The sequence below is a fragment of the Meles meles genome, chromosome 5 (genome assembly GCF_922984935.1).
Source record: "Meles meles chromosome 5, mMelMel3.1 paternal haplotype, whole genome shotgun sequence".
In the NCBI taxonomy this organism is placed as follows: Eukaryota; Metazoa; Chordata; class Mammalia; order Carnivora; family Mustelidae; genus Meles; species Meles meles.
The window spans coordinates 9,708,161-9,729,725 of record NC_060070.1 but is presented as its reverse complement, the minus strand read 5'-3'; the positions used below and the strand labels follow the sequence as shown (position 1 = coordinate 9,729,725).

At 40.2% G+C, this 21,565-nt stretch overlaps 1 protein-coding gene across 4 annotated transcripts in view; it reads right to left on the bottom strand.

Moving 5' to 3' along the window:
- The window catches only part of SERAC1 (serine active site containing 1), a 59,542-nt gene that overhangs the window by 37,801 nt on the left and 176 nt on the right, over positions 1 to 21,565 (bottom strand). Inside the window, exons 2-6 of one of the 4 annotated variants that reach the window (XM_046006509.1) lie at positions 7,529 to 7,638; positions 6,748 to 7,032; positions 6,132 to 6,223; positions 2,931 to 2,967; positions 117 to 253 (exon numbers count right to left, since the gene is read on the bottom strand). In XM_046006509.1, the coding sequence (XP_045862465.1) occupies positions 117 to 253; positions 2,931 to 2,967; positions 6,132 to 6,223; positions 6,748 to 6,800 (319 nt within the window). In that variant the 5' untranslated portion in view covers positions 6,801 to 7,032; positions 7,529 to 7,638. The remainder of the gene's footprint in view (positions 1 to 116; positions 254 to 2,930; positions 2,968 to 6,131; positions 6,224 to 6,747; positions 7,033 to 7,528; positions 7,639 to 21,565) is intronic. The other 3 variants (XM_046006510.1, XM_046006512.1, XM_046006511.1) reach the window with 3 other exon arrangements.

Sequence of the window (21,565 nt, the reverse complement as noted above, 5' to 3'; positions counted from 1 at the left end):
ACTCTTAGAATGAGCTAAACCTACCTTGTTAATATTATGTTTTTAATAGTCATTTTAAAAGTTAATAACTAGCTCCCGCTTTTCACAGAAATGGGATTACTTTACCATAAACTTACCATAATTTTCTCTGTCATCTAAAGAAACTGTGTGCACATATATATAGGACTTCATTTTTTCTCTTTCTACTACTTGAGTATCTAACGTCAAAGATTTCTTCAGGGCCCAAACTTCATAGGTAAGAAATAAAGAACCGCTGTAAAAGGAACAAAAAATTCATCATAAATACATGATCTAAAGGTAACATGAGAGTCACTTTTTTTTTCTTTACATGACAGAGTAACAGCATGATATTGGTTATGGAGCTCATCGGATTACTGAGCACCACATAAACTGAATGGCTCGACCTATCCAACAGCTGAGCTCTTGAACTTATGGGTTGAGAATAATATCTCCTGCAAGTGGTAAAAAAAAGGCTGAAGGGCAGAATTTCCCAAAAAAAGGATGGGAAAAATAAGTGCTTAGTAAACACTGAGTGAAATCAAGCTTTCGGAACAAAAAGTTTTATATACACTAGCGATTTGCATCCCATGACAAAGAGAAATTTCCTCAACATATACCCTATTGATTGAGTCAGTCTTTTTTAATAAGCTTTCTGTTGTGGAATTTTTCATTCTCCTTGTTGGGAAACATAATATATACACATACATAATACAATAGTATGTATGCATATAACAGACTCTATATACATACATATAAATACTAGCACAAATGTGTCCACTTAATGAATAATAATAATTACAGGGGCGCCTGGGTGGCTCAGTAGGTTAAGCCTCTGCCTTCGGCTCAGGTCATGATCCCCGGGTCCTGGGATCGAGCCCCTCATCAGGCTCTCTGCTCAGCAGGGAGCCTGCTTCCCTCTCTCTCTCTGCCTGCCTCTCTGCCTACTTGTGATCTCTATCAAATACATAGATAAAATCTTTTAAAATAAAAAAAAATAATAATAATTACAATATCCAGGCAAAAAGCATTAACAGCACCCCAGAAGCCCACAGTGTGCCCTTCCCTCATCCTGACCCACACTCTCATCCTATAGCTAGTTACTACTTTGACTTTTATTACAATAATGTCCTTGTTTCGCTTTATACTTTGCCATCTATACACGCATCCTTAAACAACAAAGCTTATTTTGTCTGTCTGTGGGCTTCACCGGGATGGAGGGACATTGTATATACTCTTCTGCTCAGCCTCTTGACTACGGCATTCGTTCAGGGGGCGGCTGTGTCAGGAGTTTATACATTTATATTTTCACACGGTATGTGACTCGGTGATGGGGTGGCTATACCGCAGCTTACCCATCCTACCACAGAAGGGCATTCAGGGACTTTCTAGTTCGAGTCTGTTACAAATAATCCCGTTACACACCTTACGCATCTACACTGTACACACGTGTGTATGTTGTTCTGGGATACTCATCTAAGAAGGACAATTACAGACCTTCTGACAGTGTACATACTCTTCAACTTGATTAGGTACTGCCAAACTCTTTTTCTAAAAAGTTTAGCCAATCTGTACTCCCATCACCAACATATTTCTCCTGAGAGCTAGGCCTAAAGTCAATTTTTAGTTGTGAAATACAACGTTCTTTGTTATGTACCCAAAATGAAGACTGTTTTTTTTTTTTCCTGATCAGACTGACATACACACTCCCTAAATCCAGACATAAAGGCTGCACTGTCTGGATTCAGGGCTGTGTAACATCAGTTATACTAAGAATATACCATATATTCTCCTGACCTTTGATTTACACCCCAGAGTTAAAGCAGGTGAGACAGAAAGGCAGACACTGGCCAGAACCAGAGAAACAGAAAGCTCCAAAGAATCCTCTCCTCGGGCTGCCTGTGTGGCTCAGATGGTTGAGCATCTGCCTTTGCGTGGGTCATGCTCTCCAGGTCCTGGGATGGAGCCCCATGTCAGGTTCCCGGATCAGTGGGGAGTCTGCTTTTCCCTCTCCCTCTGCCTCTCCCCCTGCTTGTGCTCTGTCTCTGTCTCTCTCTAAAATACATAAATTTTTAAAAAAAATCTCTGAGAGATCGGAGCACCCAAAAAAAGCAAATGCATTCAATATTTTTATTGTGCTTTCCATGAAAGACAAAATTCTTTACTAGAAATTATGTGATTAATTTTCAATAGATTCCTGAATATAATTGTGAAACAAAGCACATGACTATATCTTTTGCCTGGAATGATTCAAAGGGAAAAGTCATCTGCCTGTGTTTTGTCTTGTATTAGTGTCATGGAGAAATGTATATATTTGAATAAAATGCCAAATGCATCTCCTATAGCATTTCAGCATCTCAGAGTTGTATTATGTATGTTTGTATATACATATGATGTCATATGTAACAGTGGAATAGTATTAGACATATATTAACATGTATACCCCCCTTCCAAAAAAGGGGAAGAAGGTCACTCCATTCATTAAGCATGCGCCTCTGAAGAGCATCGGAAGAAAGATTTCAAACTACTGGTTTTCTCGGCCAGCCTCAATCTTCTTTCATGAGAGCTCTATGGTGATTTAAGAGGTTTTCAAAAATAATTTTCGCTACAGTCAATTTTCACCTCTCTGACGCACTTTCGAACCTAACACAAGATGTGACTTTAGATATGGGAAAGTGAATTAGTGATTCTAATTCTTCTCAGAGCAACAGTGCCTGGTGGGTAGAATCCTCATTGTACCCTTGCACCAAAGATAAGACACCTCTCAGCCAGTTAAGTACCTGGATCGAGACGACACTGAAGTGGTAAAACCAGTGATTAACCCACCGAATTCCAAAACCTATACCTATTTGCCGCCCCATGCTACGGTAAACCACTTCCACTGGGATTTCAAGCAGTATAAAGAAGCCAATGAACATTTCATAGTTACTTACCCTAAAATAAGTGATCCAGTAAACTTTATTACATTTCCTTCAAAAAGAAAGGAAAAAAGTCAATGTGATGAATTTCTTTTTAAAATGTGACAGGAAATAGGCAACAGTGTCTCTACCTGTATTACATAATTGGGTAAGAAGCTACTGATATTTTTCCCGGAATATGATTACTATCAACACAAGGCTTCCTGTCCCCAGGTAGACAAAGGAACCAACAAGCAGTGGGTACAAAAATACACTCTGTATTTCATACTCGTTCCCGCTTCCTACTATTCTCCCTCTCTTGTGTCTGTCAGTCTGTCATCCCCAGCAAACCAGCGGAAACTCCAGTTCTACCGCACCCGGGGTGCTGCCAGGCCCACAGTGCGTCCACTGACTGCGACTGCCATGAAGCTAACATGCCTCCTGACTCCTAGTTCACAACCAGTTAAATAACGGAATGGGGACAATTCTATCACCACTCGGATGATCCTGGGGGGATCATGTTTGCGAAGCAGGGACACAAAATGACTTTTCCCAAAGTAACTACTTTGCAGTTGGTGTTTAAGTGCCTTATGTATACAGCCCCATTAAAAATACTGGTTACATTCTACAAGTTCACTTAAAAATTTTTTTGTTTGGAAGTTGGAAAATTTTTGTTTTAGTATTTAAAAAAAATATCCTGGGGCTCCTGGGTGGCTCAGTCTTTAAGTGTCTGTCTTCAACTCAGATCATGATCCCAGGGTCCTGGGATTGAGCCCCACATTGGGCTCCCTACTCAGCGGGAAGTCTACTTTTCCTCTCCCACTCCCCCTGATTGTATTCCCTTTCTCACGGTGTCTCTATCTGTTAAATAAATAAAATCCTAAAAAAAAAAAAATATCCTAGTGGAAGACACAGCTAGCTGCCTTTTTGATACACATAAGCCCCTTAATCCTTACTAACACAACCTAATTACTATCTAAAAATATTCAAACCCCAACTCTTGCAGCTAGGGCGGGCCATGCAGCACAGTTGTAGTCCGTCAGATATAGAAGGAGGTCTGTAAGCAGAGATCCCTCCCCAAATAAAAAGACAAAGCTTCATAAGATGAGTTTTGGCCTTTCTGCCTTCATGATGTCTAGAGATTCAGCAACCATCTTCTGACCATGAGGACAAGAAACATCATGGAGCAGGAAGACAGGAGGATTGCTAAACTGTGTTTCCTGCTCTAAACTCGACTTGACTCCCTGATAAATAAATAAAGAAAAAAAAAAATGAGAACTTAGTGCACCTGGGTGGCTCAGTGGGTTAAAGCCTCTGCCTTCGGCTCAGGTCATGATCCCAGGTCCTAGGATCAAGCCCTGCATCAGGCTCTCTGCTTCCTCCTCTCTCTCTCTCTCTCTCTCTCTCTCTGCCTGCCTCTCTGCCTACTTGTGATCTGTCAAATAAATAAATAAATAAAATCCTAAAAAAAAAAAAAAGGAAACAGCTATAGCTTTAAAAAGAAAAAATGAGAACTTTACTAATTTAAGTCACTGCAGGCAAGTTTCTATTACATGCCCTGAACACAACCTTTACAGATATATTACCGGTAAGCATCAGGTCCTGCTACCTGCCTGCAAAACCTACATAACTTTTAACTTACTGGATGTGTAGAGGTAGCCCATTGTCAGAGTTTCAACTTAAGGCTACTGAGAACACATTTATCCTCCCTATAGAGGGATAAGAAACTCAACTCAATCAACTTTTCTAGATATCAGGCAAGGGAGACGGACATTCCTCCCGAACTCTGAGACCTTAATAGTGGTTCCAGAACTGGGAAGGGGACAGTTTGAGGAGGTCTGAAGGGATGAGATCAGAAGTTGTGCCAGAGCTTCCTGACTGTGGGACTCCTCTAGCTTATTTTTCATTCTAAGATGGTATCCCTCCCCCCCCCAACCCCACCCAACCCTGCGGGCCCTGGGAGCAGCTTGTTTCCCTCTCTCCTGCTACCACTTGTTATGCTTCTTTTTCACTGGGTCCTGGGAAGAGAATACAGTCTCACAGCCTTTCTCCTCTCTAAAGTAAATCCACTACTCTCCCATCCTAAAGTAAATTCTGCTCTTCATTCTTTAAGAATGATGAGAGAAGAAAAGCTCCCTTCTATGTCCCTACCCCTTTTTATATTTAAAATACAAAATCATAGAATTTTCTACATGAAAAGGATCTATCCTAAAAAAAAGATTTATCTTAAAGAACAAACAGAAACTCCATGAAAACAGGGACTTTGTCTTAATCCATATTGTATCCTCAGGGCCTAGAATGGTACCTGGCACATAGTAGATAGTAAATAAATAATTTGCCAAATGAATGAAAGGTGATCTAGGCCTATCTTCTCTTTTACAAATGAAGAACAATAATAAATAAGGTAAATAAAGATTAACAAATAAAGATAGGGGCGCCTGGGTGGCTCAGTGGGTTAAGCCGCTGCCTTCGGCTCAGGTCATGATCTCAGGGTCCTGGGATCAAGTCCCGCATCAGGCTCTCTGCTCAGCAGCGAGCCTGCTTCCCTCTCTCTCTCTCTGCCTGCCTCTCTGTCTACTTGTGATCTCTGTCTGTCAAATAAATAAATAAATAAAATCTTTAAAAAATTTTTAAAAATTAAAAAAAAATAAAGATAGCAGACCAGCACTAGATCCCAACCTCCCATCGGACAAGCACAACATTTCTGCTCACTGCTGACTTCCCAGAACCTAATACATGTGCCCGCCTCCTTGTTTTGCAGAAACTTAATAATGAGAGTGTAGTGATACGTGAGTTTGAAAGGATGAGCCTGAATCTGACAAGAAACAGGGGAGGAAAAAGATTCCCAAGAAAAAGGAGTATTCGTGGCTCTGGTCCTACAAATTTAGGGTACACCAATGGTACAGAAAAGACAGAAACAAGGGCGCCTGGATGGCTCAGTGGGTTAAAGCCTCTGCCTTCAGCTCAGGTCATGATCCCAGGGTCCTGGGATCGAGCCCCACATCGGGCTCTCTGCTTAGCAGGGAGACTGCTTCCTCCTCTCTCTCTGCCTGCCACTCTGCCCACTTGTGATCTCTGTCTGTCAAATAAATAAATAAAATCTTTAAAAAAAAAAAAAAGACAGAACAAATCTGAGATTTATCATGGATTAAGTAAATTTGGGGGGAGACCACGTAGAAAACTCAGCCACCATTCTAGCAATGTTTCTTTAAGAAACACTGTTTAAACTGTACTCACTGATATCTCTCCGGTATGTGGTACTTTTGGGCGGAGGAGTTAAGGTTCCTATTCTTCTGCAACAGATGACACAATAAGCAGCCAGGGACATTCTGTGTATTTAAAACAATTAAAACAAATTTAACTTGGCAGTTAATTAACAACATTTAACTATAAGAACATGCCACAATCACAGTGGATTGCCTATAGAGTTAGATTTTTCAAGACCAGGAAGAAAACTTTTCCATTAAAAAAGAAATTCCAGGGGCGCCTGGGTGGCTCAGTGGATTAAGCCGCTGCCTGCTGCCTTCGGCTCAGGTCATGATCTCAGAGCCTGCTTCCTCCTCTCTCTCTGCCTGCCTCTCTGCCTACTTGTGATCTCTCTCTCTGTCAAATAAATAAATAAAATCTTAAAAAAAAAAAAAAAAAAGAAATTCCATCCTTAAGAAAGACATACTAGAATAGTATTTTGTTAGTACTTTGTGATTATTCTTCAACTGAGTCCAACTGTGAACAATGATTGTTAGGAAGCAGAAAAACACAAATTATTAATCAAAATGTCAATACAGAATTTAAAAATTTTTCAATATCTTTTAAAATATTTATATGCATACAAAAAATAGATATTTATATTTACCTTTGATGACTGAAGGCCCTACAGAAATGAAAGGCGCTCAAAATGGAAGACATACTTAGAACCCATGGAAGTATTTAGCTCTCCTCCAGCTCCCTCAGGATGGTACTCAGCATGGTTTAAAATCTTTGTTCACTGTCGGCATCCTATCAGAGAAGGAGAACTGTGGCTCAACTAACTTCATCGACTGAGTATTGATGGTCGAAATATGATGCAACTGTTTCTAGAACAACTCAGTATTCTAGAATCGTATCAGACTGTCTTTGGAAAAGACTTCTTTCGTTTTTGCTATAAAGGAAAAGAAGAAAAGCACACTGAGGGATTCACGCGAGAAAAGGTCTTTTGATTCAACATATTAAAAGTTCTAGCAGCTTTATACAAATAAGGGGAAATTACTTGGTATATATCTATCTGTCTCTATCTATCTATAGAGAGATATATATCTAGATATATATCTCTCTATATATAGATATATAGATATATAGAGAGATAGATATCTATAGAGACAGATAGATAGATAGATAGATAAGAAGTATCTGTTAGAGGGGCGCCTGGGTGGCTCAGTGGTTTGAGCCTCTGCCTTCGGCTCAGGTCATGATCTCAGGGTCCTGGGATCGAGCCCCGCGTCGGGCTCTCTGCTCAGTGGGGAGCCTGTTTCTCCCTCTCTCTCTCTGCCTGCCTCTCTGCCTACTTGTGACCTCTCTCTGTCAAATAAATAAATAAAATCTTTAAAAAAAAAAAAAAAGAAGAAGTATCTGTTAGAGACAGCACAAAATAGGGGTACCTGGGTGGCTCAGTCAGTTAAGCATCCGACTCTTGATCTCATCTCAGGTCTTGACCTCAGGGTCGGGAGTTCAAGCCCTGAGTTAGGCTCCACATTAGGCGTGGTGCCTACTGAAAAAAAAAAGAGAGAGAGAGAGAGAAAGAGAGAGAACACAAAATAAAAAGCTTTTACATTTTTTCTTGTAATTCCAGCACATCAATTAATGACTAAGCAAACTGGTTTAGGCAGAGGTAAACTTTAAAGGTCATTGTTTCTTATTTTATCCCTTGTTTAGTGGGTTGCTACTACTTCTCTGTGAGACACAAGGATGTTGTAAAAATGTTGTAAAGACTGCAATGAAGCAGATGCTCAGGAAACCAGGGCAGAATGCAACATAAACTACTTTGAGTTTGTGTACAGATTTGCAATTTCATTACTACATGACAATTTAAGGAAAACAAAAATGCCAACCAAAACTACCTATTGCTTCTTTCAATCCTGACACTACAAAAGCAATCAACTACAAAACATTATACAAATACTCTTTGCTATTACTTCTCTGGCCTAAAAAACTTCACTGTTAACTTACATACTACCCCACCACCACCACCCCAGCAGGCTTTCTTCCTACTAAATCCTCGGAATAAAGCTAAGTCTACTGGCAATATGTCCTCACCTTATTTCCTTCTTGGTTTCCTCAGACGACATCACTGCCCCTTGCTGCTCTCTCCAGAATGAACTGCTCCATCGCTGATTCTCCCTCCACTCCCTCAGAGTGTTGATGGTTTCTCGGCTCTCCAGCCCCAACTAACCTTCCCTCCCGTACTTGCCTGGGAGTGCGCAGCCAGTCTTTCCTCCTTCCTCCCTACACATGTCCTTCCTCCCTACACATCACTCTCTGTGTCCTTCCTCAACAGTACTACACCCCCCCTTTTTCTTCCTTTTTAAGATTTATTTATTTTAGAGACAGAAACTTAAGGAGACTCTACACTGAGCACAGAACCTGATGTGGGCCTGATCCCGTGACCCTGAGATCAGACCTGAGCAGAAACTAAGAGTTGGATGCTTCAGCTGACTACACCACCCAGGTGCCCCTAGACCCCTCCTCTTTCTAGTAGCCTGCAACCCTAACCTGAAACATGTGCTTTCTTTGTTTCTACACTGACAGCCAAAATGGGGTGCAGGGAAGGGGCTGGGGGGGGTTAGGGAATGGTTCAGGGAGAATAAAAGACAAATTGGGAGTGGGCTCTCAGACTCATTTCTGCTGTTCTTAATCAGCTCTCCCCTCACCCCCACAAAGACTGCTCTAAATGACCCACAAACCCTTCTAAGCCTTCTCCCTAAGTCCATCCTCTCAAATGATCTTGTCTTTTATTTGACTGAGAAAGTTAAAACTAGGAACTCCCTCAATCTCTGCCCCCTTACCTACAAGCAAAGATATATCCAGGTATCAAGGGGCTTAACATTTTTTCAAGGGGGTGGGGGACTCTTTAAAACACACACACACACACAAAATCACAAATACCAAATTAGTGCTAAAATGAAAGTTATCTAGGATAAGAAAAGATATCACAATAAGTGAGTGGAGTCTTAGAAATTTTGATCCCTTTCTTCTGAGATTCCGTTAGACAATGTGTCAGAAATACTCGTATAGAAATGTTTCTGGATTACAATGTGGCATTCCCTCTCCCCCAGGACATTAAAACTCCTAGTAACTCGTAGCACTCAGAGGGGCCCATGCAAGTAAGGCATCACCCAAAGCATAAGGTTCGTAAGTCCCTGGTAAATCCATCCCGGCCTGCAAATGTGTATTCATCTATATTCGTCTACACTGCCTTGTCCAGATTGCAAATGGATCTTCTCCTCCATTGTTCTTCCCAGTTTCTGAGGAAAAGATCTTATTCCCTTTCCAAGGGGAAATCGTATTCTAGGTCTCATCTCTCTCACTTCCACAGGGACCCTGATTCATTAATTAGCTGCTTTTCTCTTCTTAATCTTCACTCCCTTCCTTTCAGCTCTCTATTCCTCCTCCCTAAATCCTGGATTTCCAATGTTCTCCCATCAAAACACAAAAACAAAACAAAAAACAAATGACTGGGGCGGAAAACCCTTCCTCAATCCAAGTGCCTCTTGTCTGGCCTTCCTTCCTAAGACGCTTTCTCCACTGTCCCCCTCTAGCGCTGACAGCACCCCTTAAGGTCACCAGTAAGTGACATCTTTGTTCCTAAATTCACTGTTCAGTTATCCTTTTGCTTTTTCTTTTAAAGATTTTATTTATTTATTTGACAAGCAGAGATCACAAGTAGGTAGAGAGGCAGGCAGAGAGGAAGGAAGCAGGCTGAGCAGAGAGCCTGATGCGGGGTTCGATCCCAGGATCCTGAGAACATGACCTGAGCCGAAGGCAGAGGCTTTAACCCACTGAGCCACCCAGGCGCCCCTCTTTTGCTTTTTCTGAAGCATTTCATTTCTCTCTCTTTCTCTCGCTACTATGACTCCCTGTCTTCTAGTTTTACTCTCACAGGTCTGGCTGCTACATCCCATTACTCGTTCAACAAACACTCGTTGAGCACCTATCATCTGTCGGGGATGTAAACCTGAGATGTGAATGAGACCGCAGAGCCCCTGCCCTCACTGGGCTGCAGGTGGCTCTGCTGTCTCCACCGGGTCCTTAAATATTAGTGTTCCAGAGGCTTCCATCTACTCTCCTCTTTTTCTCTCGGGCTACACTCTCTGGCTGAGTAATTTCAGTTTTTTCCTCAAAAAGCTCTACCATAGGGGCGCCTGGGTGGCTCAGTGGGTTAAAGCCTCTGCCTTTCGCTCAGGTCATGATCCTAGGGTTCTGGGATCGAGCCCCGCATTGGGCTTTCTGCTTGGCAGGGAGCCTGCTTCCTCCTCTCTCTCTCTCTATGCCTGCCTCTCTCCCTACTTGTGATCTCTATCTGTCAAATAAATAAATAAAATCTTTAAAAAAAAAAAAAAGCTTTACCATAAGCTTGTGATTCCCAGATTTCTACAACTAGCCCAGGTCTGTCTGCTAAGCTGCACGTGCACACATTCAACCGCCTAATGAACACTTCCGCTTTGAAGGACCACAAACACCTAAAACCCAGAATGTCTAAAATCAAATAATCATATTCGTAAAATCAAACATCCCAAGACCATTTATTTCCAAACCATAGTTTCCTCAGTGATTAGAAGAGTCCTCCATATGCCGAGGTCGAACCTACCTAGGGTTCATTTCTGGACAATTTTTGCACAACTGACCTGTTTGTCTAAACTTACATCAATGAGGTAACATCTTTAAAAACAAATCTTCTAGATTTATTCACTCTTTCTAGAGTGAGCACTCTTACGGTTTGCCTCCCTCTCTGTTTTTTTGTTTTGTTTTGTTTTTTTTATTTTTTGTTTATTTGACAGAGAGAGATCACAAGTAGAGAGGCAGGCAGAGAGAGAGAGAGAGAGGGAAGCAGGCTCCCTGCTGAGCAGAGAGCCCGATGGGGGACTCGATCCCAGGACCCCGAGTTCATGACCTGAGCCGAAGGCAGCAGCCCAACCCACTGAGCCACCCAGGCGCCCCAACCCTCTCTGTTTTTACCTCATTTTATTTTTCCTTCCCTTCCCCTATGTCCATCTGTTTTGTTTCTTATATAGTGAAATCAGATGGTATTTGTCTTTCTCTGACTTATTTCTCTTAGCATAATACTCTCTAGTTCTATCCACCTCAGTGCAAATGGCAAGATTTCATTCTTTTTGGTGGTTGAGTAATATTCCACAGTATATATGTGCCACATCTTCTTTATCCATTCATTTGTCAATGGACATCTGAGTTCTTTCCATATTTTGTATCTCCCATCTCTATTCTTTGGTGAAGAGTCTGTTGAAATCTTTTATCCATTTTTAATAAGGCTGTTTGTTTTCTTATTGAGTTTTAGAAATACTTTATATGTTCTGGGTAAAAAACATCATTAGATTTATAATTTACAAATATTTTCTTCCAATCTATGGCTTGCCTTTTCATTGTCTTAACTGTGTTTTTAGAAAACAAAAGTTTTCTGGGGTGCCTGAGTGGCTCAGATGGTTAAGCATCTGTTTTTGGCTCTGGTCATGATCTCCAGGTCCTGGGATCGAACCCCAAACTGGGCTCCCAACTCCATGGGGAATCTGCTTCTCTCTCTTCATCTGCCTCTCCCCCTGCTTGTATTCTGTCTCTTTCAAATGGATAAATAAAATCCTTAAAAATTAAAAATTAAAAAGAGAAAGCAAAAGTTCATGATTTTGATAAAGTCAAATCAATTAATTTTTACTTTTTGGATCAAGCTTTTGCTATTGCAAAAAAGAAATCTTTGCCTAACACAAGATCACCAAGATATTTTCCTATACCTTTCTCTATAAGATTAATAGTTTTAGGTTTTTACATTTCGATTTATGATCTATTCTAAGTGAATTTTTGTATAGGGTGAAGAGTATTGATCAGGGTTCTTTTTTTCCCCTTTTTTGCACACAAATATGCAATTGTTTCAGAATCATTTGTTGAAAAGACTACCATTTCCTCATTTAATTCCCTTTGCATCTTTGCCCCCCAAATTGACCATGTGTATACATGTCTACTACTACATACTATTTCATTAATTTATATGTTGACCCAATCTTTTCCAATGCCACACTGTCCTGATTATTAGAGATTTATAATAATCTTAAAATTAAGTAATGTTTCTTGAACTTGGCTGTTCATTTAGAAAATTGTTTTTGCTATCCTAGTTTGTCTTTCCATATAAATTTTAGAATCATCTTATTTCTACAAAAATAATTCTCCTGAGTTTGTGATCAATACTGAGTCTTCCAATCCATGAACATGGATTACCTCTCCATTTGTTCTGTCTTTTTTTTTTTTTTTTTTTTTTTGGCACCTATGTTTGATCATTTCCAGCATACAAACACTGCCAGGTATTTAAAAAAATTTTATACCAAAGTATTTCCTGGGTTTTGGTACAACTGTAGATAATACTTTCAGGATTTTTTCTTTTTTAATTTCAATGTCCAATTGTTCTTTGTTAATATATGAAAATGATTGATTCTGTGTATTTCCTTATATCTTGTGACCTTGCTAACTCAACTCACTAATTCTGGGACTTTTATTTTTTTTAGGGTGGTGACTATTTAGGATTTCTACATATCCAGTTATAATCCCTGTGAATAGAAACAGTTCAATTTCTTCTTTTCCAATCTATATGTCTTCTATTTCTTAATCTTGCTTTATTTGATGGGGTAGGACCTCCAGTAAAATACTGAACAGGAGTAGTGAAAGTAGATATCCTTATATTGTTCCTGATCTTGGGAGGATCTCTCTGTCTTTCATCTTAAGGATGATGTTAGCTGAAGACTTTTTTGTAGATGTCCTTTATCTATTTGTGGACATTCCCTTCTATTCCTAAATTGCTGAATTTTGACAAAAGCATTTTGTGCATCTATTAAAGTGAACATGTGATTTTCTGTAGTTAATGTTACATTAATATTTTAAGAATAAATTGAAATAAAGATACATTAGATATATTTTATTTGCTAGTATTTTGTTAGGGATTTTTGTGTCCATGTTCATGACAGATATTAATCTCTAGGGTTTTTTTGGTGAGATCTTTCATTTTCCCATGAAGGTAATGTTGGTCTTATAAAATAAGTTATTAAGTATTCCGTTTGGAAAATTTTATGTAGAACTGGTATTCTTTGCTCCCTAAAAGGTTTTAATAAATATTCCTGTATGATCTTTTTAAGGTCTTAGTATCTAAAATGAGGCCTTCTCTTTTATTCCTGATTTTGGCAATTTTTGTCTTCTCTTTTTTTCTTATCCTATACGGCTAGAGGTTTATCAATTTTATTGACATTTTCAAAGCAGCAGCTTTTAGTGTCATTGAATTACCTTGTTTTTCTATTATCAATCTCATTGATCTGTGCTTTATTTACCTTTATTTCTGTTTTATTGACTTTTATTAGTCTCTGTTCTCTGCTTGTTTTGATTTCAAATACCTCTTCCCTCTCAAGCATCTTTTTTTTTTTTAAGATTTTATTTATTTATTTGACATGGAGAGAGGGAACACAAGCAGGGGGAGTGAGAGAGGAAGAAGCAGGCTTCCACTGAGCAGGAAGCCCTATGCAGGGCTCAATCCCAGGACTCTGGGATCATGACCTGAGTCGAAGGCAGACGCTTAATGACTGAGCCACCCAGGCTCATCCCCCCACCCCCAAGCATCTTAAAACTGAAGCTTAAATCACTGATTTAAGGTTCTTTCTTTTCTGTCACTATTTAACACTAAAAACTTCTCAAGTGCTGCTTGGCTGCATCCTTCAAGTTTGGATATACTATTATTTCCCTTTCATTCAATTAAAAATATCTTCTGGGGTGTCTGAGTGGCTCAGATCACAATCTCAGGGTCCTGGGATCAAGCCCCACCCACGCTGAGAATCCCTGCTCAGAGGAGAGTCTGCCTTTTCCTATCCCTCCTCCTCTGCCCCTCACACCACTCATGCTCTATCAAATAAATAAAATCTTCAAAAAATATATTTTCTAGGGGTGCCTGGGTAGCTCAGTGGGTTAAATCTGCCTTCGACTCAGGTCATGATCCCAGGGTCCTGGGATTGAGCCCCACATCGGGCTCTCTGCTCCGCAGGGAGCCTGCTTCCTCCTCTCTCTCCGCCTGCCTCTCTGCCTAGTTGTGATTTCTCTCTGTCAAATAAAATATATAAAAAAAATATATATTTTTTTCTAATTATATTGTGACTTCCATTTCAACCCATGGAATATTTAGAAGTGTGTTAATTTCCAAGTATTTGGTAATTTCCAAATATGTCTGTTGATTTTTAGCTTAATTTCATTGTGGTTGGAGAACAGGCTTTGTATATTTTCAATTCTTGAAAAACTTGGTAGTTTTATGGCACAGAATATGGTCTGTCTTGGTGAATGATCCACATGCACTTGAAAAGAATGTATATTCTGGTTTGTTTGGGGGCAGAGGGCTCTACAAAAGTCTATTAGATCAAATTGGTTGGTAGCGTTTTTCAGATTTTCTCCTTACTGATTTTATGTCAGCTCATTCTGTTGATTACTAAAACAGGAATAGTGAAGGCAGGGGCTAATCAGATCATCAAAGTCCTTTTCAGCTAAATTAAGGTGTCTGAAGTTTACCTTGAGTTATGGAAAGCTGTTGGGAGATTAACCTTAAGAAATGGAGTAACACGGTAAAAATTTTTTTTCAAACTTGACAAGATTGAAAATAGGCTGGAGGAAAGCCAAAGCAGCAGTGGGGAAAACTACTGCGAAGGCATTTAATGATCATCAAAAAGAAACATGTACTTGATTTAAAACAGTGGCTCTGAGAATGATGAAAAAACAGATTAAGTAATTATTAACAGAAGAGAATCTAATAATCACTTGAAAAAGGTGGAGAATAATGAATACCAGGGAGGAGATGGTTATGGTTCCCAGTTTCTGGTTCGGAATACTGGGGTATGCAGGGGTATATACAGGTTAATATTTACCAAAATAGGGAAATACAGGAATGGAAATTGATTTGAGAAGAAGGATGAATTCCCAATTTCAACATGGTGAGATTAAGGTTCCTATAAAATATTCATGTAAAGATGTCCATTAAATTATCTCAGTTCAGCAGACAGGTCTAAGCTAGATAGACTTATGAGTCATTAGCACATACTATTAATTGAAACCATTTGTTGGGGTGAATTTATTGAAGAACGGTATATATATAAAAAAGAGCTTATCCAAATGTCATTTTAGGATTATCAGATTGTTAAAATGCAGATTCTCAGGAACTACTTTAGATTGGATTTGTTTTCACTCTCAGGAGGCTGAAACCAAGGTGTTCCAGGGCTGCGTTACTTACTGAAAGCTCTAGGGGAGAATGCACTTGCACACTCACTGAGGCTGTTGGCAGGATTCAGTTCCACGCAGCTGTCAGACTGAAACCCTTGTTTCCTTGCTAGCTGTTGTCTGCCTGCCACCCTTGGATCTCTGTAGGTAGCACTCTACAGTTCAGAACTGGCAATAGTTTATCCTTTTCACATTGCCTTATCTCTGACACTTCTGCTTTCCTATTCCACTTTTAAGAACTCATGTGGTATTACGCCCTGTCAGATAATCTAAAATAATCTCCCTAGCTTAAGTTCTAGAACTTTCCATCTGCAAAGTCCTTTTTTTTTTGCCATACAACGTAACATTCACAGGCTCCAGGGATTTGGGCACGGATATCTATGAAGGGCCAGTATTCTGCCTACCATAAGCTACTATAAGCGTTCTGATATAACACTTCTTGTAGACCTATGTTTTCATTTTTCATTGATCTTAGGTAAATACCTAGGAGTGGAATTGCCAGGTCATAAGGCAGGTATATGTTTAACTTTATAAGATGCTGCCAGATATTTTTCCAACATGATTGTACATTTCACACTGCAACCAATAATGAAGGAGTAGGAGACTTCCAGCTGTTCCACATCCTCACTGATATTGGAGCTATTAGCCTTTCTGGTTTTAGCCATGTTAGCAGAGTATCCCCCCTTGTGTTTTTAATTTGCAAGTCCCTGGAAACTAATGATGCTGAGCACTTTTTCATATTCATGTTGGCCATTTACATTGATTGGTGGGTGAAGTGTCTGTTCTTTTACTCATTTTTAACTTGGATTATTGCTGTTTCGAATGAGTTACTTTCTTTCATTCCAGAAACAAATTCTTTATCAGATATACGTACAATATATACTGCAAATATCATCTCCTCTTCTGTGACCTGTCTATTCACTTTCTTAAAGGCACCTTTTGATGAACACAAGTTTTATTTTCATAACGTCTCTTTTATCAGATTTTTTCCTTTCATCGTTATTGCATTCTGTGTCCTGTCTCAGATATTGCTGCCTACTTCAAAGTCACAGAAATTCTCCTACAAGTTTGTTTTATCTTTTACTTTTAGGTCTTTGATCCATCTCAAATTAATTTTTGTATATTGGGTGAAATGGTTTCATTTTTCCCCCATATGGATATCCAATAGTTCAGCATTATTTGTTGAAAACATTTTACTTTTGGGGCACCTGAGTGGCTCAGTGGGTTAAAGCTTCTGCCTTCGGCTCGGGTCATGATCTCGGGGTCCTGGGATCGAGTCCCATATCGGGCTCTCTGCTTGGCGGGAAGCCTGCTTCCCCCTCTCTCTGCCTGCCTCTCTGCCTACTTGTGATCTCTGTCTGTAAATAAATATATAAAATCTTTAAAAAACAACAACAACAACAACATTTTACTTTCCTCACTAAACTGGTGCTTTGTTTGAAAATCAGTTGGCTCTATATGCATGGGCATATCTCTGGACTCTATTCCATTTCATTGATCCATTTGTTTATCCTTATATAAATACCATACCTTCTTGATCACTAGAGTTCTATAATAAATCTTTAAGCTCGGTAGTACAAGTTCTCTGGTTTTGCTCTTCCTTTTCAAGATCGACTATTCTAGGTCTTTGGCACATTCATATAATTTTAAAGTCAGCTTGTCAATTTCTATTTTTAAAAAAAGCCTTTGGCATTATTATTGTGATTGCATTAAATATGGAGTTTATTGTGATTGCATTAAATATGGTTTTAAGTGGAGAACAGCGGAGAAATTCTGAGGACACAGAAAGTCAAAATGGAGAGATTAAAACCAAATGAAACAAATGCTCAAAAATTCCATTAAATTTAACAACAAGGAAGTCACCAGAGCTTTTACAATGGTAGCTTCATTGCCCTGGTTGGAGAAGAAACCAAACTGGAACTAAATATCCTATTCCCTCTTCATTCTTACTAAAATCAACCAACCAACCAAACAAACAAACAAACAACAACAAAAAAACCCTGAATTGTAGTTGGGCACACAGATAACTGAATAAAGGCTACATTATCTATCTTTCCCTCTACTTAATTGTGACCACTGATTAGAAACCAGCTAATGGGCTCTCAGTGGATGTTACATGCAACTTCTTAGAAGTGTCCTTAAGACTATGTGCCTTTCCAACAGACACCTGGAAAAGGGCTCGACATCACTCAGCATCAGGGAAATACAAATCAAAACCACAGTGAGATGCCACCTCACACCAGTCAGAATGGCTAAAATTAACAAGTCAGGAAACAACAGGTGTTGGCGAGGATGCGGAGAAAGGGGGGCTCTCCTACACTGTTGGTGGGAATGCAAGCTGGTGCAGTATGGGAAACAGTATGGAGGTTCCTCAAAGAGTATAAAATAGAGCTACCCTAAGACCCAGCAACTGCACTATTGGGTATTTACCCTAAAGATACAAATGTAGTGACCCGAAGGGGCATGTGCACCCGAATGTTTATAGCAGCAATGTCCACAATAGCCAAACTATGGAAAGAGCCTCGATGTCCATCAACAGATGAATGGATAAAGATGTGGTATACATATACAATGGAATATTATGCAGCCATCAAAAAGACCGCGAAATCTTGCCATTTGCAACAATGTGGATGAAACTAGAGGGTATTGTGCTAAGCAAAATAAATCAGAAAGGGACAATTATCATATGATTTCTGACTTGAGGAATTTGAGAAACAAGACAGAGGATCATAAGGAAAGGGAGGGGAAAAATGAAACAAGACAAAACCAGAGAGGGGGACAAACCTTAAGAGACTCTTGGTCTCAGGAAACAAACTGCAGGCTGATGGAGTAGAGAGGGGTGGGAGGGATGGGGTGGCAGGGTGACGGACATTGGGGAGGGTATGTGCTATGGTGAGTGCTGTGAATTGTGTAAGACTGATGAATCACAGACCTGTACCCCTGAAATAAATAATGCATTATATATTATTTTTAAAAAGAAGAGTATGTGCCTTTCTTCACCTTTCCCTTTTCCCTCTTGCTATGAGCAGGTGACAGCTGGACTTAAAGCAGCCATCTCAGCCACGAGGTAGCATGCTAAAGGAGGCAGAACAGCAAGGAAGAGGAGCCCAAGGCCCTGATGATCATGGAGCTGCTGCTGCCAGCTACGGCCTGCCTAGCTACGGAATCTTATGCAGAGTTAAGGCATTATCATCATCTGTTCTCTTTGTAATTTAGCCAAACCTAACTCTAAGCCATCACAGTTTTAACTATCTATATGCCAGTGACCCCAGAGTTGCAGCTTCAGCCAGACTCTTTTCAGACTCATCTGTCTAACAACTACCGGAACATTTCCACTTTGATGTCCAACAGGTCTTTCAAATTTAACTGTCCAAAACACTGGTTTTTTTTTTCTCCCTAAAATCTTGCTCTACTCATCCTCCCCACTGCGACCAAATGGCAAATGGTTTTGGGTTATAAATGAGAACTGATCTATCTTGCAGCTCAAGGAAAACACTGAAGTGTTGCCCGATTCCTTGCTTTCCCTCACCCTCTTCAAGTTAAGTTTTGATAAGGGACTTCATTTGATTTTCTTTCAAAATTGACTTGGCTGTTCTTAGTCCTTAGTCAAGTTCCATGAAAAATGATGTACAATTTTAACTGAATTGTACTGAATTTGCAGAATTGGGGAAAACTGACATCTTTAGGACATTGAGTGTTCCCATCCATGCATACAGTGTATCTCTTCATTTACTTGGGTTTTCTGTTATGTGTTTCAGTAGAACATTACAACTTCCTCCCTAGGGGACTATACAGCTTCAGTGTGATCTGTTTCTTTTAAGATTTTATTTATTTATTTATTTACAAGTAGGCAGAGAGAGAGGGGACGCAGACTCCCCGCTAAGCAGGGAGCCCGATGCGGGGCTCGATCCCAGGACCCTGGGATCATGACCTGAGCCGAAGGCAGAGGCTTAACCCCCTGAGCCACCCAGGCGCCCTGTGATCTGTTTCTAGATACCTTTAGTTTTGAACACTGCTACAAACAGTACCTGTTTTTTTAAATTTAAAATTCCCAGTTAGTTATTGCTGATACATAGTTTTTTTTAAATTTACAAATCCTTCTGAAGGCCATTTTTTCACCATTTATTAATACTTCCCTTTCCCTCTGATTTGTGATCTCTTCCCTTACCTTATAAACGCATGTATGTATGCGTACACATAGGCACACACATTTCTCTGTTTTGTTTCTGGGATGTTTATTCTGTTCCGTTGTTCTGTCTTGTACCACGACACTGTCTTGTGCTGTACTGTTATATTTTGATAGCTTCTGTCTCAAGCTCTTCTGAGCTATTTATGTTAGTTTACTTTTCCAGATAAATACTGCAATTATTTTGCAGCTTTCTCCCCAGAGCCTACCTAAGTTATACCATTTGGGGGCTCTGAAGGCCATTCTGACACTCTCTAAACAAAGAAGCCTTTCCTATCACTCTTTATTACATCACCATCTACCGTCTGGTTAACTGATTTTGCTAACTTTCTCCTCCCCACCCCCAATGTAATTGGTTGCTTGTTAATCACTGTATTCCCAGTGTCTCCAACAGTGTCTTGACACATACCAGGTGCACAAAAATGTTTGAATAAATGGATGGAGATTTTAAATCCGGATTCAGAGAAACACAGTAAGAAAAGCAGGTTTTGAAGTAATGGTGAAAGATAACTTGCTCAGTTTAAGAGGAGGGGCTTAGATTACTCACAGGTGATTCATGTGTGGGCCTCACGCCAGCACATGGGGCACAAGAGTGGAGGGTCAATGAAATGTTCGGGAGGAGAATGCTTGCAAGGGGGTTAAAAAAAAAAAAAAAGGAAAGAAAAGATACTGGGAAATAATAAGTGCTGAGGAGGATGTGGAAAAAAAGAAACCTTTGTGCACTGTTGGTGGAAATGCAAGCTGGTACAGCCACTGTGGAAAATAGTACAAAAGTTCCTCAAGGGGCACCTGGGTGGCTCAGTGGGTTAAGCCTCTGCCTTGGGCTCAGGTCATGATCTCAGGGTCCTGGGATTGAGCCCCCATCGGGCTCTCTGCTCAGCAGGGAGCCTGCGTCCCCCTCTCTCTCTGCCTGCCTCTCTGCCTACTTGTGATCTCTGTCAAATAAATAAATAAAAATCTTTTTAAAAATTAAAAAAAAAGAATGGAATCTTGCCATTTGCAACAACATGGATGGATCTAGAGATTATAATGGCAAGCGAAATAAATCAAAGACAAATATGGTAAGATTTCACTCATATGTGGAATTTAAGAAACAAACAAACAAACAAAAAAAAAACAAAGAAAACCAGACTATTAAATATAAAGAACTGGCGGTTGTCAGGGAGAAGGTGAATGGGCAGATGCGGGAAATAGGTGAAGGGGATCAAGTACACATACAGTGATGCGCACTGAGTAATGCACAGAATTGTGGAATCCTTATGTTGCACACCTGAAATTAATGCTACCTTCCATGTCAATTATACTTGAATAAAGAATTTTAAAAATTAAAAAAAAATTGTAAAAACATTTTAATGAGTAAAAGACACTTTGTAAGAACCATCCGTCGGGCGAGTGCAGAACCAGCAATATGGAAACCAAAAAGAGGAAAAAATTGAGGGCTGAGAAGAGGGAAATGAACAGAAGAGCTGGGTTTATTAATCGCATAAACACATGAAGTAGTAATGTGCATTAGCTTAACTGGGAAGTACAATTTAACCTAAGGACGCTAAGCAAGAGCCTCATACCTCCACCGGTAAAAAGAATGAGAGAGAGCGCTCTACTAGACTACACATCAAAATCTGGGGAAAGGATTAATTCTGGAACCCTCTGGGGTCTTACAATGACCGTTCGTGGCTTAAAAACCTATCCGCATTCGATCTAGCCACCTCCCCGGGTCCCAGTTAGAAGCAGTGGGCTGGCAGGTTCCGATCTGAATGAGTCTGTTTCTTACTCCTCATCATCGTTGTTCCGTGACAACCCAGTGGAGGCTGATGGTACCGGCAGCTGCCCTGAGGGCCTCAGAGAGAACAAGTGCAGGGCAGCGACCGGGAAAGAAGAGTCGGGCGGCTGCGGCTCGGGAGAGGCCCTCACTCCCCGCGACGGGTCGGCGGGTCAGCCGGTGTGTCAGGGGCCGTGCCCCCGCGCCGTCCTCCCACTCCCCGCCGCGCCGGCT